This window comes from Ambystoma mexicanum, chromosome 6q (assembly GCF_040938575.1).
Source record: "Ambystoma mexicanum isolate Mex_15411 chromosome 6q, UKY_AmexF1_1, whole genome shotgun sequence".
Classification (NCBI taxonomy): domain Eukaryota; kingdom Metazoa; phylum Chordata; class Amphibia; order Caudata; family Ambystomatidae; genus Ambystoma; species Ambystoma mexicanum.
This window is the reverse complement of record NC_090937.1, coordinates 1,547,174,424-1,547,187,408: the sequence shown is the minus strand read 5'-3', so window position 1 is coordinate 1,547,187,408 and position 12,985 is coordinate 1,547,174,424. Positions and strand designations below refer to the sequence as shown.

Below are 12,985 nucleotides of genomic sequence, written 5' to 3'. Positions count from 1 at the left end.
TATTGTTGTGCACCCAAAGGATACTGCATACAATCTTGCCTAACACCCACCTACATTTTTCATGGTTATATTTGCATTTAATTTCCATGTTCCCTCCCTGCTGCTCTGTGGGCGCTTTGAAATAGTTTTCTTGATGTATAAGCACTTACAAATGCCCAATAAATATTGCATTAATGTATACTTTTGTATTATAACTGTATAAATTATGAATATTATGCCTTTGTAGATAACATGGCTATCCCAGGCATACATTATATGCATACTCAACTTCGATGGGTGATGCAGAGATGAACATTCTTTTTTCCAAGAAGAAAACAGTCGAGTGCAGGCTTTTTTATTATTAATTTGCTCACCAACGACCAACTGAACAAGTCTATGGGACTTCGAAAACAAACACTGTACCATATCAGCATATTATTTTCAGTTAGTCCAATGAAAGCTGATCAATATTTGTAGTGTACCATTTTAATATGGATGGTTCACAATATACCATTTCCTTACACTACGAAAAATGCAAAACAATCCTGGCATGTTCACCTTTTCCTGACTTCTTCCAAATGGGCCCCAATAGGGAAATAAATACATGGAGTACCAGATATTGAAAACAGTTAGGATTCTGCTTACTTGTAACTGATGTTAAATCCTGTAAGATTATATGCAGCATCACTGAAAAAATGAAGCAATGCATAACCTGATGTAGCTGCAACTTCTGGAACAGTTTCGTTACTTTCTCTTTCAGGAATTATGAGTCCACTAAGAGAGAAAAATTTAGATTAATGACAAAAGAATAAGCAACTCAAATCTTACACCTCGTTTAGCCATTTGGGCTACTGAACAATAAATATACATTTCTCAACATAGTTATTACTGTGCTCATATGACAATGCATTACTTCACATGCTGTGCATAGTCCGACATCCAGTGGTCACTGCAGAGTTTTGCATTTTGTTTTTCGTAGTCGAAAAGGGGACATCGACAAAGCGTGTCTGTAACACTATCCCTATAGTGACGTGCAGTGTACCCACAATTCCTCAGGCGTCGAGGTCCCTCGGTTTGTATTTGTTCTGCCCTGATGGAGCCTATTAGACGTGAGTACAGAAAAGAGATATAGAAGAAAGTCTATGTTCCTTCCATCCGGGCGGGGAGGAAGGGTGAATCTAAGCAGATACAAGTAATGCACTGTCTTCTGATGTTTGTTAATCTGCTTAGAATCACATGCTGTGCATAGACAAGCGAGCAGTACCCAGAGTTGGAGGTGGTTTGTGAGAAGGAACAGTAGAAAAAAGATGTCTTAATACCGCTTGTCCCACCTGTGAATCAGATCTAGAGTGGGCATCTAGACAGTAGTGTTTTGTAAAGGTGTGAACAGAACTCCAGGTTGCCGCTTTGCAAATGAACTCGAGAGGGACATTTGCAATGAAAGCTATGGAAGCCCCGGTGCCTTGAGTGGAGTGTGCTCTTGGCTTGAAGGGTAGTTCTCGCTTAGCAAGAGTGCAACAGAGAGTGATGCATTGTACAATCCATCTAGAAATAGTGGATTTTGAAACTGCATCTCCTTCTCTTCCTGCTGCCACCGAGGCAAAGAACCGATTAGTCTTTTTCAATGGTCTAGTTCTTGCCATATAAAACATCACGGCTCTGCGAACATCCAGTGTATGCAGGCTCTTCTCACCTAAGTTTGAAGGATTTTGAAAGAACGTTGGTAGTTCTATTGACTGGTTGACATGGAATTGAGAGATCAACTTTGGCGCAAACCTATGATGTGTGCGTAGCACCACCTTATCCTTGTGAACTGTTACAAAGGGGTCTAGTACAGAGAGCGCTTGTAGTTCACTTACTCTCCTAATGGAGGTGATGGCTATTAGAAAAGCAGTCTTAAGAGTGAGGTCTTTAAGTGTTGCTTTGTGCATGGGTTCAAAGGGAGACCCCATGAGCCTGGTTAGTACCTCATTTAGGTCCCATCCGGGGGCGGGGTTAGCTATGGGAGGGTGGATCCTCTTCACGCCTTCCATGAAGGCTTTATTAACTGGGACTTTCCACCATGACACTAAGTTGGGAAGTGGTGTATGCGGAAAGTGCAGCTAAATGGACTTTAATAGAGTTAAACACCAAGCCTGAGTCTAGTAGGTGAGTCAGGTACATAACAATTTGTGTGGGAGAGCAGTCAACCGGGTTGATGCTCCTTCCCCTACACCAGATGACAAATCTTTTCCATTTGCAAGAATAACAGTGACGAGTGTGTCCATGCATCTCTGCGGGAGTCGTAAATGTCCAAATTCTATGATCTCGGGAGCCAGGCTGCTAAATTCATGGTCTGAGGGCATGTATGTAGTGTCCTGTCCTTGTCCTGTGACAGCATGTTGTACGGGCAGGGAAGTTTCACTGGAGGAGATCGGGACATCTCCATCAAGTGAGCGAACCAAGCCTGTCTGGCCAACATAGGGGCCACCGGTATCATGGTAACTTGTTCCTGGAGCATCTTGTGCACTATCTTGTTGAGAAGGGGAGTTGGGGGAGTTGGGGGGGGGGGGGGGGGCGGAGGGAAGTGCAAACAAATTTCCCCGACCATGATATCGATACACCGTTCCCCTTGGATTGGTTCTGGGGGTACCTGGAGGCGTCATCTTGGCACTGGAAGTTCTCCAGAGTTGAACAGATCTATGGATGGAGTTCCCCTCGTACATCATGTGACAGTAGGAACATGTGTTTGAGAGCCCACTTCCAGATGTTCTGGGACAGCTTGGACAGTCCTGGAGAGTGAGTGCCCCCTTGCTTGTTGAGGTAGTACATGGCTGTGGTGCTGTCTGTGAGGACCATCATTGTCTTCCCTTGCAGGTGTGCCTGGAAGGCTTTTAGTGCCTTGAACACAGCTAGTAGCTCCAGTAAGTTTATGTGCTTGAATGCTATGCTCGGAGTCCAAACTTCGTGAGCAGTCTTATGGGATAGGTGAGCCCCCCCATCCTGTGAGAGTTGCGTCTGTGGTTAGAGTGGCTTCCACTGCGGGGGTGGCGAATGGTTTCCCTATTACCAGGTTTTCCTTCGACCACCACCGTAGCGAGAGAACCAGGGCCTGCGAGACTACCACTAGATCGTCCCATTGTCCGCTGGCCTGACACGACTGGCCGTTGAGCCACTCTTGCATTGGGCGCATGCGCAGGTGCGCGTGAGGTACCAAATAAATACATGACACCATCATTCCTAGTAAGCGCATTCCTTTACGTACCGTCACCTCTCGACCGGCCACATATTGAGGAATATGAAACAGCATGTTTTGGACCCTCTCGTTGGAGGGGAAGACGAGGCCATCATTTGTTCGAATTAAAGCCCCTAGGAATTGTTTGATCTGGCTGGGGTCTAAACTGGACTTTGATGGAGAAGCCCAGTTGAAACAAAAAGGTCTACAGTCTTTTGGGTATTTGAGAAGCATGTTTCGTAAGAATCCCCTGTTATGAGCCAGTAGTCGAGGTAAGGGTATACCGGGATGGACAACCTACGCAGGTGGGCCGCTGCCACTGCCAGTACCTTTGTGAATACTCTCTGCGCTGATGCTATGCCGAAGGGTAGCACTCTGAACTGGTAGTGTTTGCCCTCTTTCATGAACCCGAGGTATTTCCTGTGCGCTGGCAACATTAAAATATGAAAGTATGCATCTTTCATGTCCAGTGTTGTCATGTAATCTCCCTGTGAAAGCAGGGGGATTACCTCCTGTAGAGTCACCAGTCGAAACTTTTGAAAATGCCAGTTCTGCTAGCATTTTCGATTCCGTTCCTCCTTGCTTGTTTATGTACCTTACTGCAGAGATGTTCTCGATCCGCAGCAGGATACAGCACTGTGCTTCGTTTTTGGCACATGCTTTCACAGCCAGAAGTTCTAGGCAGTTGGTATGCAGCTCTAGTTCTTCTTGGGACCATTTCCCTCCTGTTTGTCTGCCCCGATCTGGCTCACCAGCCTGATCTGCTGGTGGCTGATTCTATAATGAGCTTTGGAACGTCTTCGAAGATGGCTCTGATGTTCCTTGCTTCCATATTGTGAAGCCACCGGAGAATATCGGTATTGCTGTCTTCGTCTAGCAGTACCAGTTGATGGCATCTCCAGCCTTTCTGTAGGTATTTGATCTTGAGCCGCTGCAGGGCTCGATAATGTAGGGGCCTGGGAAATATCGCTGCTCTCATATCCTTTATGGCTCTCATCTTGGGCGCCAGTAGCTCTAGTATCGCTTTCTTGTTATTATTGTGAAACCTAAAAATTCTGTTCTCTTGCTCGGAGTCAGGGCAGATTTCTCCTTGTTGACTAAGATACCCAGTCCTGTTATCACCGATATCGCCCAGTGTACTTGTTTTGTAATCTTTGTCTGCCATGAATAGGATGCCTAAATATATGATCAGGGAATCCGGATGATCTCCGAGTGCAGCTGCTACAGGTTTCATGAGCTTGGTGAAAAGCCCACGGAGCGGAGGCTAGACCGCTACGCAGACTCTTAAACTGCCAAATTTCCATCCTCAAAACGAACCTCAAGAAAGCTTGGTATTCTGCTCCTATTGGCACTGTCAGATACACAACCTTTAAATCTAGGCATGCTAACCAATCGTCTTTTCTGAGTAAGTCTCGCAAGAGATGGATTCATTCCATCTTGAAGGGTCTGTATACTAGCCAACTGTTTAATTCTCTTAAATTTATGATTGGTCGCACCATGCCTTTGCGATGCACTCGAAACAGGTTGCTCAGAAAACTTGTGTGAGGTTGCGCACTCTGTATGGTGTTCTTTTGCACTAGTGCTTCAATCTCTATGTCTAACAACACGTTGTCTGCTTGTGAGAGGTGAATGCGCGGAGGCGGCTTGAGCTGTTCGGGAGTCTCTAGGAACTCTAATGCGAAACCCTGAACGGTTTGCAAGACCCACGTGTCAGAAGGCAGCTTGCGTTAATTGTTTATCGAAAGTAGTGTTCTCCCCCCTACTGGCGGGTATGTTGCTATGCACGCTCTCACCTGTGGCATTTCGTTGCTGCTTGCAATATCCTCGCCCTCTGCGGTCTCTATAGCCTCGACCTTTGTTGGGGAAAGCGCATCCTGTTGTCTTGAGTCCCAAAATTGTGCTCTGAGAACTTGGGGCCTTCTGTGTGCATTGTAACGGCCTGTTGAACGACCGCTGTATCAGCTGGCCCCTGCAAAAACCCTTCCGGGAAAGACTTTCTTGATAGAAGCTTACGTTTTCTCCAAGACTGTACATGTTACAACCAACATATTCATCTCCTTTACAAAAGCCTCAAAGAGTAGGCCTTGAGCTCCTTCAGCTGCCGCATAGGTGGCCGGGCCGCCTTTAATAGCATGGTTCTGAGTCTCTCTGATGAGATTGCGCAGTTGGCATTTCCGAGCATATACACTGCTCATTGCGCCCAGCCTGCTAGGATGTGGGGGTCGACTGGTTCTCCTGTGTCTTTAAATCTCTCTGCCAGGTAAATGATTTTTGCAATGAGTCCGGCTAGGTGTAATATTTTGTCTTGGCAAGACCTTCATGCACGGTCTGCCTTTCCTGGTGTCTTTCCTAGCTTTTCTAACAAAAGTGAGCATTTTGGAGTTTAGTTCCGGTGTGTCCTCTACTCTTCCTGTAAGTTCAGGCCTTGGGTGTTCGGCCCCGAGACAGAATCTAATTTTCCTTTCCAAGGGTTTGCACATTTTAGGTCACTCTCGGTGATGATGCGCATTCCGTAGATCTGGAGTGCCTGTTTGCATCGGGTTCAAACATGTCAGACATGGGGACTCTCCAATTTGCTGGCTTTTGGCTCGTAGAGTGGCTTCTTCTGCTGCTTTAGGCTCTCATTATCGATGCTCACGTTGTCGTCATCTTCCTCTTAAACGGAATTCTCAGAGCAACGGCCAAACGCCACACCTCCTGAGCTTCTCTGGACAGGAGCCGAGAAAGCGTGCCCCCCCGCTTCCTTAAATAGAACATTGTGGTGGTATTGTCCAACACTCAAACCACCGCTCCATGCTACGAATCCTTTGTTTAAAAAGACATGACTTTCTTCCAGAGCAAATTCAAATGCATTTACAGTATTATATATATAATTTTTCGATTTAGCAATAATATTATACATGCCCTAAAATAAAATAAGTTTTAAATAATTTTATAAGGAATCTTGCAGGTCTTTTAAAAAGGTTGAATAAACTGCCAACCGTACTTACACAAATATATTCACTCTTACCTAAAAGCCGCCAGTAATGGTGCATATATTGAGTCGCCATCATAAACGTACAAGTGGTCCCAACTACACTCCGTGGCAAAATGATTGAAACGAAGCCTCAGAACTGTATTCGGCCTGAGAATAACAAAAAAGTAATACAACTATAAAGAGTGTAACAGTTAAGATAACTTCAGAACTTGTTTTACACTTTTGAAATTATGACACAGAAGAGGGCAAATGAAATGCTTTAGCAACAAGAATATAAATGTGTTTTGCCTCTTGTGACTGTCTTTTTTTAATATAATGGTTTTGTAGCTGTGGTGCAAACGTGAAGATAAGTCAAATAAAAACAGCACTTTTACATGCAACAATTTCTGAATATTCGAAAATCTTCTGTGGGGGGAAGGTAATCTATTAGTTTACTCTGTGGTAGCAAAACAGTCGATTTTCTCATAACTATATAACAACGATGAACCTTTTAACTGCCGAACACAGAAATGAGTTTAGTTAATTTTGTGGTCCTGGTGCCAATAAGGACATCCTTCCTCAATCGGGTTGTACTCCACCCTTAAGGCAACTAAAGCACTTCTGCAAGCCATTGTATCCAGAACTTGCCAACAGGATATCCTGAAGTCAGTTGGTTTCTGCTCCGGTTATAAAAAAAAAAAAGGTTCAGAGGCTTGAGGGGGGATTAAAAGGGAGGAAGTGAAGGCAATACTAGGTTTGAGTCACCCCAGATTTGCATGTTCAAAGACTACCACCTCCTCAGGGAACCTCAGCAAACCGACAGACCGCTTCGATTAACCAAAGGCCTGAACACATTTATGCGATCATCGAACATTCACTGCACCAACAATCTAAAATACCTTGCACTTTAAGCTATCTGTCCAATCATCATAAGCAGCCAACATGTTCATGCCGTGCAGGCAACACTAACATTCTGTACTGCATAGAGACACATTTACAGTAAGCAAGATTAACTACTGTACATCCACAAGTCGCAGCTAGACTATATTGTGAGTCGAACACACATAGCAAGCATCGATACTTTTGAGGCAAAGTAACTAAATCGCAACTCTGAAATCTCAAAGATCTAACAAGTGTAAGGAAGGCATGGTATCAAACAGTGAAGACCGTTCACAGTTCAAGGGTGCTTCTTAAACTTCAATGGGCTGGTAAAATGCCTATCTAAATCTAATGATGGAAGCAAGCTATGACCATCAAATAATAACAGTCCTAGTAGAGTCTTTGTAAAAATAACAGCGCCTATACTAATAAGCATATTGCCAATTCTTACTTCTAAATACAGAAGGGTGTGGGACAATTGTGTATGCAAAAAGGAAAGTGTTCAAAAATAATATGCTAGGATAGGTGAGCAGTTGGCTTCCCTTCCCCACGTTTTCAGCATGGGATAAGGCGGCATGTTGAGCTTCACACACTCGGGCTTCTTTTCCACGAGGAAACAATTCAAAACACAGGTCACAGGGCCTCCTGCCAAAGCCTCTTACTGCAGAGGGCCTGTTTTAACTGTTAGGCAGAATCCTGTGCAGTTCCCTTAGGGACCACTACAGAAGATTAGGACCACAGGTGAGCGCAATAACTCCCCTTTGGTATCAGTCTGTACCACAAAGATTTACTTGGTAGCTGCGGCTGAGCAGTCAGACTCATCTCAAGAGGGAGATGAGCAGTATTCAGGGTTTGCACAATAGGCCTTCAATACTATGGCACAAGGAAACACTGATCAAAGCTTTGTATTAAACAGAACATATATTTTACACACTTCTAGTTAAATACATTCATCACAGTTAATGAGCAAATTAAATTCAGTCAAAGAAAATATACACAACTCCCTAGTTAAGTTGTAGACAAGTTTGAGCAAGAGTGAAAACTGAGCAAAACGGCACAGTGAAAACCAAACACAAATGGCACTCTACCAATTTCTCACAAGGGAGGGAAAATACAAGTTATATAGAAATATCTTCTTACACGCCCTAGCAACACTTCCCATAAGTTTGTGAACAAGTTTAGGCAAGGTAGCACTTTAGCATAAAGAATTCTGAAATGAAAACCGAGCAAAATGGCACTTCACAGGTTATAAAAGTGGGAAGGAAAAGGTGGTTATAAGAAGTAGGTGCATCAACACAATTCTAGTTGGGAAGCAATCTAGAGAAGGCAGTTCTAACAAATGTAGCCAGAGTAAATAGGCCTGTGCCACAGGGCAAGGGCCCAGGAGCAAAATGTTCTTGTTGCTGCAGTCAAGTCTTTGGTTAACGATTTCGAAAAGGTGGATGCAGAAGGTGAAAGACAATGTTAAGAGAGAGGGGCGGCCAACCAAACAGGTAGGTAAAGGATTTAAAACACCTTTAGCGCTACCACGCAGAAAAGGGAGGCCTGGCAGAACAATGTACCTTATAATGAAGAAGTGGCTCCTGCGGTGGCAGCTGTTCCTGGTAGTTCCTGCAGTTCGGTGGATCCAGCAGAGGAAGAGAGGCTCTCGTCGTGGAGGAAGGTTCGAGTCAATGCACTACCCAGGGATGAACCAGCCGCGCTGCTGCCCGACGAATAAAAGTTACGCTCCTTTAAATCGTGGTCCGGTGGACTGGTGCATGGCTATCCAGTCTCCGAGTACAGGGTACTGGCGATTCGACCAAGGCAGGTTCGGGAAGGCGATTGGCAAACTGGTTGGCCCCACCAGCTCAAGGGAAGAAGGCTCTTGCAGATGAAGATCTTCTCTCGTCATGTGGAAAGAAGTGGTGAGACGCTGCAGCAGGGCTTCACCGGTGGTTGTCGTTGCAGATGTCTTTGGCTCCTCTCCTCTTCGGCTTCTTAGTTCCAGTGGCGACGTCTTGCTCTTCCAGTCCTCAGGAGCCTGCTTTTATGCAAAAAAAATCCCCATTCATACAGCCTAGCTGTCACTCACACAGTGGATTGGTCATCTTGGCGGGAGACCCTCCAGCCTATCAGGATAGAGTGTGACATGGGTTGCTGAGGCAACCTTGTCCGGGGGTCCTACTCCTCCTCCCACACAATGGACCCACCCCAGACTCAGTGGCGCCAAAAGGAGGACTTCTCGGCAGAAGCCCGCCAAAAGGACGAACATAGGATCCCTGACCTGGGTTAGGAGTTTAGAGAAAGACACGAGAAAGAAGTTACATTAAAGTTCTGTCAAATAAAACCTACCGGAGTAAAGTTAATATTAAAATACACCAGCAGTATGTTAGAGGCTGTCAGAAAAAGTGGTAGCCTTGAACAATGGCAAAATCCCATAGGAAAATATTTGCGGTCGAATATTTACGGTAGTAACCACTGCCACCAGCCAGAAACTTGAGAGGGACTGTACGGTACCCTTTCGAAAATGAACATAAGGGAAAAACTATTAACCCTTCCCACTACCTCCATAGTAAGATGGGTTGTACTGGTTTAGTTCACAAAAATTGACAAGTAAAGTCAATGGGGACTTTACATGCCCTGGGAGACAGTAGTGAGTCCCAGGGTATGGAGTCTATGTTTGGCGGTCGCTACGACACCCCTGCGTCACTGCACGGAGGGTGCTGTGTAACACATGTGAATAAAGATGGTTCCTATGGAGGTGAGAATAACCCCATAGACATTAAAAACAAAAAATAGCCTAGAAAACGCACAGCAAAAAGGCCTAAGATGGGGAAAAGGAGTCTCACTCTTAGCAGGAGAAAAAAAAACTTCAAATCCAGAAAAGCTGCTGGGAGACTCTATAGGTAAGGGAAATTAGCCATAAGATGAGAATTCTCCCTACCAGTAACAAACAAATATCAAAGTTCCATTCTTCTCAGGATTTTGACATGCACAAGTTCACGCTTTCAATAATCATCATGGGTCTCCCTCCTTTAGGCTTGGACCCCTTTTTACCACAATGTTTACTCTTGGTCTCCCTCGTTCGGGCTCGGATCATATCATTTTACTATTTACATTTTCCTCTTGTTATCAAAATCGAAAAAATATGTAGTGTGACATTGGTTTTGTCTAAACCATTGCAGGACCACTTCAATTCACTCACACAATGTTCGTATCAATCCTTTACTTTTTTTCCTCACTTCTTGGCAGGATACCTTACAGAGACCTTAGATGTGGTGCCGGACCACTGTCAACATTATCGTATCTTTCCTGCAAGCATTCATTAATAGTTTAGCTTTACTCGCGTCTTTCATCCCATGCATTTAACAATGTTCGTTCCTGCACTCGTTCTACAATGTTGCTGCTTGCAACCTTGACTACAACACAGACCAGTCTTGCATCGGTCTCCTCAACTCACTGGCTGTGTTGATCTCTCTGGCGCTACTTTGTTCTCAGGGCCAAGGAAGATAAAACAGGGGCTGCTGCTCCTCCCCGCCTTGGTCAGTTACGCTGAGTGCCTCATATATCGCGACACACAAAGCAGGATTCTTCAGTCTGGTTTCCTGGTCTTACGCGGTCACTGTCTAAGGTTTCTTGAGAGTTAACAGTTTCTTGCTAAAAAGGTCAATGGTATTTCCCACCTTGTGAACCCTTCATGTGCTTTGCCTCGCTCAGAGTGCTTTCATGCTCCACCTTTTATCCATGTGGGGAAGTTAAAAGGTGAGTAATCGCCAGTATCAGAAAACAAATCTCAGAAAACCCTCACATCAGTATAACCTCAAAAATTAACATTTTCCAGTCTAAAACAATCACCTAATCCCCTCTATACTACCGACTACAGAAACTCAAGACTAGGATCTCAACTCTGCCTAAAAACTCCTTGCCCACATCCACGCACGAATAGCACTACAAACATTACCAATGACGCAGGCACCACCTCTGCCATTGATAATGACTACTACCCATCCAGTTATTCATGAAACTAGTATTAAAGATACCATGATCAAAGCAGCCCTCATTAATGCTAGATCCCTCCCAGCCCATCCACTGGACATTGCAGACATTATTACCACTGAAGACCTTGACCTCCTTGCCGTCACAGAAACATGGCTACATGCAGCAGCTGACCCATCTTTGTCTCTTGCCATTCCAGACAACTATGCCATCATCAGATGCGATAGAAACACCAACCAAGCTAAAGGGTGTGGTATTGCCTTCTTCTTCAAGAACTCTATTGCTATTAGAGTTATTCCCAACCTCGTGATTCCCATCTGCTGAATCACCATGTATCAAATTGCCTTTATCACATAACCACATGCCCACTGTGCATCTTATTTACTGGCCACCAGGACCCATCTCTACATTCTCCGAGGACTTTGCGATGCTCCTTGCAATCAATACAATACCTAACTCACAAAGGATAATACTAGGTGATTTTAATCTTGGCTTCAAAGACCCCAAGAACATTAAAGCCCTTGATTTAGCCAGTGCATTATCAGATCTCGGATACACACATCACATTCACAAGCCTACGCATATCAAAGGTAGAACCCTTGACTGGCTTGCAGATCTGAATTGTATGACTAACTTGATGTCAATCACACCATGCATCTGGTCTGATCACCACAAAATAACCTTCTCCATTAAAGCGTCCCCACACAGCCCTAAACAGAACATTATCCCGGCTACCCAGAAAAACTCCTCCCGCTAATTCTTCCCCTCCTCAATAACACACCAGCCTCCCAATTAGACCCCACTGTTCTAGTGGTCATTTACAATCACGCCATTCTAAAAGCACTAAACACCATAGCTCACTTAAAACTGCTGAAACCCAAACTACAATCTCACCTCAACTCCTGGTTTACCCCGCACCTAAGAGATCTGCGCAAAGCTAAGAGAAATGCTGAGGCACACTGGAAAAACCACCCTACTGAAGTCAGTAAAAGTATCCCGACTACAGCCTCTACTAACTACAAAGAAGCTATCTTAGCTAAAAAAGACACCTATAAAAAACGAATCATACAAGCTGAATCTAACACAAAAAGAGTTGTTCAAGATACTCAAAGAACTTGAGTCTCCTATTGCCCCCGCTGGCAAATGCATCACGGACACTTTGTGGTGCACAAACATCCAAAAGGCACTCCTGGATAAAATATCTATGCTACAAAATTAATACAAAAAAGTAGCTTACTCTCAGATTCAGAATCCAAAACAGTTACGCATAACATCACTACTCCAGAACATTCATTTAAACCATTTAGTTTCTCGCCTTTGTCCACTTGGGAAGTGGAAAACATTATCAGGAAGCTCAAACCGTCCAACTGTCAAGACGGCTCATGCCCCGCACCAGTCACATGACCTTGCTCCCTTCATTACCACTCTCATTAATGCCTCCTTCAAAACAGGAACTGTGCCTGATAACCTCAAAGATTCTTGGGCCACCCCCCTAATCAAAAAACCCACCGTTGACCCTAGTAACCCATCCAACTACAGTCCCATTATTATGGTGCCATTTCTATGAACAATTTTGGACCGTGCAGCCTATCTCCAAATTGTATACACGCATTTCACTGTGGTATTTTTCATCGCATGTTTTTTCATCTGCGTTTTTTTTTTGGGGGCGGGGGGCTAAAAAAATTAATATATGGAATAAAAAAATGAAATAAAAACATTTTTTAAAAAAGGGGGAGTTTTTTCGAAAAAATAAACTGCGATGAAAAAACTTGCGATGAAAAATACAGCGGCGAAATCACGTAGAACCCTCCAAATACAGGATTACCTAGAATATAATAAACGCCTTGGCTTTAGCGAATCAGGCTTCTGCCCAAGACATGGTACGGAAACTGCCTTGATTGACCTTATAACACAAATCCAAGACATAAAAGACAAGGGTAAATTAGTCAGTCGCCCCACTCTCCCTACCGCAGGGCCGA

General features: G+C 44.3%; 1 protein-coding gene across 2 annotated transcripts in view; it reads right to left on the bottom strand.

Moving 5' to 3' along the window:
- ATRN (attractin) overlaps positions 1-12,985 on the bottom strand; it is a 1,434,670-nt gene that overhangs the window by 1,364,195 nt on the left and 57,490 nt on the right. For both annotated transcript variants that reach the window (XM_069632253.1, XM_069632252.1), the window contains exons 3-4: positions 6,204-6,317; positions 625-753 (exon numbers count right to left, since the gene is read on the bottom strand). In XM_069632253.1, coding sequence (XP_069488354.1) covers positions 625-753; positions 6,204-6,317 — 243 coding nt within the window. The remainder of the gene's footprint in view (positions 1-624; positions 754-6,203; positions 6,318-12,985) is intronic.